Here is a 5,936-nt window from a genome sequence, read left to right on the forward strand (position 1 = left end):
TCTCTCCCTCCCCTCCCCACCATCACCCCTCATTTTAACTCTCTCGTTCTCAATATTTAGCCTTCTGGTTTTTTAGTAGGGCTGTCCGCCAGTTTGTCCGTGTGTCTATAAATGTCTCACCCACCCACACTCATTCTTTCTCTCCCCCACCTCTCTCTCCTTCTCTCTCTCTCATTCTCTCTCATTCCCACTCTCTCCTCTCTCTCTCTCTCTCTCTCTCTCTCTCTCTCTCTCTCTCTTTCTCTCTCTCTCTCCCTCTCTCTCTCTTTCTCTCTCTCTCTCTCTCTCTCTCTCTCCCCCCCCTCTCTCTCTCTCTGTCTCTCTCTCTCACCTCTCCCTCTTTTCTTTTCCAATTTCTCACTCGTACACGCACACTAACACCTATAAACAAACACGCTTCCACCCCACCACTCGAAAAAACCTAAACCAAACAAAACAAAACAACAAAAACCTCAACAAACAAGACAAATAAAGTAGCAGCATCATAAGGAAACGATTTTACAAAAATAGGGCATTGACGTCATTTCATGCTAATGAATGCGCAGTTTAATAAATCTTGCTAATGAACATGATCAAACTAACAAAGCCGATGAGATGCATTATTTTGTGTCAAAATATGGACCGTATAATGAACAGAAAATCAAACAGAAGGGAAAGATAATGTGGTATTGTGGGTGGAGATCAGCCTAATCCTGTCATCAGAAATTAGGACTGGATCTACGTGTTTTAAATCACGACTTTAATCTTTTTGAGTCATGATATCATTATTGTTAATAAAGACAATTTCAACGAAGAGCGGCCCAATTTGAAATAAAAAACTAATTTTAAAAAGAAAAGCGAACACACACAGCATAATAATAATAATATAACAATAACTATACGTAAAGAAAAACATTTCATTAGACATATTTCCATCAATACATCATCATCATCATCATCCATGAAAAGGAGGATGCCAAACATTATTAATAATATGTTTGAATGCCCAGGAACAATGGCAACTCGAATGAGGTGCCTCTGAGTACAGTCCATGCCGGCTTTAAGCACGGTCGTCGGGAGAAAGCTTAAGCGTGCTTAAAGCCGAAGCGTGCTTGAGTGCGAAGTAGACATAATCCAGAGATTTTCATGTAGAAAATTTCCAGTGCTATTTCCCTTTGTTTGTAAGTAGGCCTATAGCGGTCCCGAAAGTGTGCACTGTTATTCAGACACCCGCCACGGTAGTTTTTGTTTGCTTGTTTGTTTTTGTTTTGTGGTCGAATGGGAAATTAAAACTTAATTTAGACGGCCAGTCACGATACAGCACAGTAGGCCTACACACTGCCTGTGCGTACCACTGCCCGCTGTGCCACTCATACCACCGCCTTCATCCCACCTCGCGCGTGATACACAATCAGGATTAATGGATAGCGAGGGTCAAAGGTGAAATCGCAGCCAGCCTCCCTTTCTCGTCTCCCCGACTCTCTTTTTTTTTTTTTTTGGTCGTGTGTAGCTTTGCCCTAGGCCTAAGCTAGATCCTATGTCCGCGCGCGCGCCTGTGTGCATCTGCCCTCCTCTCCGCCCGTGTGAGTGTGTGTCTCCATCACTTGCGTTCTTTGTGTTTCTCTTGACACACTCCACTGCTGCGGTGTAGACTGTGTTCGAACTTCGACGGGTCATCATGAAAATATTGACTGTTTTGTAAATGAAGCGTGCTTGAAGCCGAAGTTACCGTGCTTAAAGGCGTGTAATTTATATAGCAAAAATTCGGTAAGAGCCGTTTAGCTTGCTTGCTTAAAGCCGGCACGGACTGTATAACGACAATGGAACCGAAAAAGAGCCTCGATCTCGCAGGCGCATTAAGAACCCCATTATGTAGGGTCTGTAACATTATCATTTTATATTATTATACGATTACTACTTACCCTCGACTTCCACGAAAGCGCGATGTGAGTCATAGGGCACCGAGCGAGTCACCGTCTCCTCCATGATGATAGCGAAACTGTAAACATCTCCTTTTTTGGATCCTCCGACAATCTCGCCAATACCTAGGTGCTCAGGTGCCACCCACAATAATTCTGGAGGGAAACATAGATTGTAAATCAATACACCATGCATCATCAAGGAAAATTATTGTTGTACTGGGCAAAAAAAAAATACATGTAACTGAGGTACGTTTGGAAGCGTTGCTCTACGCCTACGCTACTGATGAGTGCTAACCTGATGATGGATTTGTAAACCTGGAACAAATAGCTGATGTAAAGTCCATCATGCAACATTAGTGTAGGCTGAATTGTCCATGGACAATGAAAAAGAAGTGTTCGAAGATCGATATAACATTTTCTGCACCACTTTATTTCCTTTCACTTCATCTGAGAAAATTCTTTTTCCCCACTCATTTTTTGGATGACTCATTTTCTAAAATAAACACCTTTATTCTATGTCATTTTCAATAGCAGCCCAGCGTTATTTCTCTGTAAAGAAAGCCTCTTTAAAAGACACATGATATTCCCCATCTTTATGATCACCCTAATAAGGCTGAAACTTGATGCAGTTGAGAGAGAGAGAGAGAGAGAGAGAGAGAGAGAGAGAGAGAGAGAGAGAGAGAGAGTGAGAGAGAGAGAGTGGGGGTGAGAGAGATAGAGAGAGATTGAGAGATATAAAGAGATTGAGAGAAAGAGAGAGAGATTGGGGGGGGGGGGGGTTGTAGAGGAGAAAGAGAAACACTCTTAACAGAGGGGATAGAGTGTTCCATGCTCCATACAAAAACAAAAGGCGGTCTTCACAAAAATTAATTTTAAAAAACCCAACCCTGCCCCCCCCCAAAAAAAAATTTTTTAAAAGAAAAATCTATAAAAATAAACTAACTCTGAATATCAGAGAACGTTTTTTCCTCTGAATACAAGTCGCACTGATCTGGTTTCCGGAAGCTGGGCAGTCCAAAGTCCGTGATTTTCACGTTGAACTTGCCGTCCACCACACAGTTAGCGGACGTGAGATGGCCGTGGTGTCCTAGGTCTGACTGGTGGATGTAGATCATGCCCTGGGGAGAGGGGAACCCAAAGGAAAAACAAACAGTTAACAAATAAACGAAAAAGAAAAGAAAAGGGAAAGGAAACCCGAACAAGAAATATCCCCCACCCAAACCCCCCCCCACACACAAACAAACAAAAACAATCCCTCTTCGAAAATCAATGTTTCTGAAATTAAAAAATAAAATAAAATAAAATAAATAAATAAATAAATAAATAAATGATTAAATAAATAAATTAATAAGTACATAAATAAGTACATACATGGTAAATAGATAAATAAATCGATAAGCCGATAAATATATAAAATAAATAGATAAATAGACAAATAAATAAAAGAAATCGATAAATAAGTAAATAATATGTACCCCCCATGTAGGTAACCAAACTGACCTTCAGAATATCCCTCAGAAGAGCGACCTTGAAGGCCCAGTCCAGCTTGAGGGTGTCCGTGAGTAGCACGTCCTGCAGACTGCCCTTCTTACAGTACTCATACAGCAGGCACACCTTACCAGGCTCCGTGCACGCGCCGATGAACTGGGCCAGGTTTTCGTGACGTAAGCCACGCACCTGGGGAGAAAGAGAGCTTTGTAGCTATGTCCAGGATGAGGGGGCTAAAGTTAAAAGAAATATAATTCATTTTACAATAATATAAAGAACATGGTTCTAATAGTGATTGTCCTACTCCCTCCTTTTCTCTCTCTCTCTCTCTCTCTCTCTCTCTCTCTCTCTCTCTCTCTCTCTCTCTCTCTCTCTATTTATCTCTATTTATCTCTTCTCTCTCTATCTCTTTTCTCTCTCTATCTCTCTCTCTCTCATTTTCTCTCTTTCTCTTCCCATCCCCTTACCTCTACAGTTTTACTAACATTACATAGAAAACTAGTGTGTTGGCTCATTCTTTCCTATCGACCATCTATCGCACTGATTTCTCATTTTTATGTGTTTGCTGCTCTCTTGTAGCACGTCTAATCTTCGGCACTTATATTATGACTTAATTGGTTTGCAAATGCCGCAAAACTTACTAAACAAAAAAAAAAAGAAAAGAAGGATTCTCAATTTCACAATGACTAGCTTACCATCTTCAGCTCCAGCAACACCGCTCTATTCACGTCAATCTTGGAGCGCTGTACCCGGCGAGCAGCCACTGTACTACCCTGGGATAGATAGATAGATAGATAGATAGATAGATAGATAGATAGATAGATAGATAGATCGATAGATAAATGAACCTTATTTGGCAAGAGATGGAAACGTGTAACATCCTCTCTTGACAATTTGGGTTGTAAAGGGGGCGTGCTGCGTTGGCCCAACCAAAGGCATGTCACTATACCACTAAAGCTTGGTCAATTTTTTTCTTAAAAGAAATAAATCTTACATGTACCTTAATATTTGTAATATAATGTAAGTAATATACATGTTACCGTGTGTAACCTTTAAAAGAAACCTTGACATACCTTGTAGGAGCCGACGAGAGTGAAATTCTGGCTGGCTTCTGGCACCATAGAGGTCGTGTCACTATCTTTCTGTATGTGAAGTACAGAGACAGTAGATGCGAACGCTTGATTTTGAAAATTTTTTTGGTATGTTTTCGTGATCGTGTTGAAGGCATAAACATGTCGATGTGCTATCGAATCACTCCCCCCCCCCCCAAAAAAAAAAAACAAGACAAAAAAAAACAACAACAAAACAACCAAAAACATAAAAAAAACATAAAAAACAAACAAGCAAACAAACAAACTACAAACAAACCCAAAACATTAGTTTACAGAGCTGTCTTTATTTTTACTCCCGAAGAAGCACTCAAGGCCACCGGTTTGAGCTGTTTTAATAAACAATAATATTTCCTTTCTGTTGGTTGACTAAGATTATTCAAGACTTTCCTTCCCTACTTTGTTTTTTCTGCAATGCCTTTGCTGCTACTGCTGCTGCTGCTGTTGCTGCTGCTGTTGCTGCTGCTGCTGCTGCTGCTGCTGCTGCTGCTGCTGCTGCTGTGGCTGATAATGGTGATGATGATGATAATGATGATGATGATGATGACGATGATGATGATGATGATGATGATGATGATGATACAAACATTTTATTATAAGTTGTGTTCTTGTTTTTTGTTTGGTTTTACTACCACACCATAATCACACAATCATAACATTTTACACTGCAACACAACTGTTTATTCGATTCGAGATGACTTTGTTGGAGTCTTTTTGGAGCGTGTTAGCAGGTGCTGTTTTTACCGCTGTCATAATGTGTATATTATTATTGTCAATGTATGGCTGAGAAAGTTCTTTCTTTTGCGGTTGAAAAAGTTTTCTGGTTTAAAGGATAATGAAATGCTTTTCTTGTTTGTGTATGCATGTGAGGTTTTCTTTTCAGTAATTATATCACCTATATAAAGTGCACAGAGCTTATACTTGTACGGGATAAAGCAGTATATAAATGGCTTCTATTGTTTTTACCATAATTATTATTACATTCACGATTATTATTAGTAGTATATTATTATTATTATTATTATTATTATTATTATTATTATTATTATTATTATTATTATTATTATTATCATTATTATTATTGTTATGTTATGGTAATAATAATAACTGTTATTATTATTGTTGTTGTGTTGTTGTTGTTATTGTTGTTGTTGTCGCTGTTGCTGTTGCTGTTGCTGTTGTTGTTGCTGTTGTTGTTGTTATTGTTGCTGATGTTGTCCTTAATGTGTGTGAGTGGTCAATACAAGAATGTTACAAACCAGAGAAAAGCCGCTAAGCTTGGCGCTGTTGGCGATTTGATGGCGGAACTTAATCTGGTCATAATCCACGCGCCACGAGCTACTGGTCAAGTCCCGCTCCCACATCACACGTCTGTACATATATTAGATGGGAATAATAATGATAAGTAATGAGAGTGAGAGAGAGAGAGAGAGAGAGA

The 5,936-nt window shown here is 39.5% G+C and overlaps 1 protein-coding gene across 1 annotated transcript in view; it reads right to left on the reverse strand.

Annotated features, from left to right (window-relative positions):
* Positions 1 to 5,862, reverse strand: part of LOC101853884 (resact receptor-like) — a 7,165-nt gene extending 1,303 nt beyond the window's left edge. Inside the window, exons 1-5 of the mRNA XM_005108256.1 lie at positions 5,758 to 5,862; positions 4,463 to 4,531; positions 3,402 to 3,578; positions 2,845 to 3,019; positions 1,902 to 2,054 (exon numbers count right to left, since the gene is read on the reverse strand). Of these exons, the coding sequence (XP_005108313.1) occupies positions 1,902 to 2,054; positions 2,845 to 3,019; positions 3,402 to 3,578; positions 4,463 to 4,531; positions 5,758 to 5,862 (679 nt within the window). The remainder of the gene's footprint in view (positions 1 to 1,901; positions 2,055 to 2,844; positions 3,020 to 3,401; positions 3,579 to 4,462; positions 4,532 to 5,757) is intronic.
* Positions 5,863 to 5,936: the final 74 nt, after the last annotated feature.

This window comes from Aplysia californica, unplaced genomic scaffold (assembly GCF_000002075.1).
Source record: "Aplysia californica isolate F4 #8 unplaced genomic scaffold, AplCal3.0 scaffold00672, whole genome shotgun sequence".
Lineage (NCBI taxonomy): Eukaryota > Metazoa > Mollusca > Gastropoda > Aplysiida > Aplysiidae > Aplysia > Aplysia californica.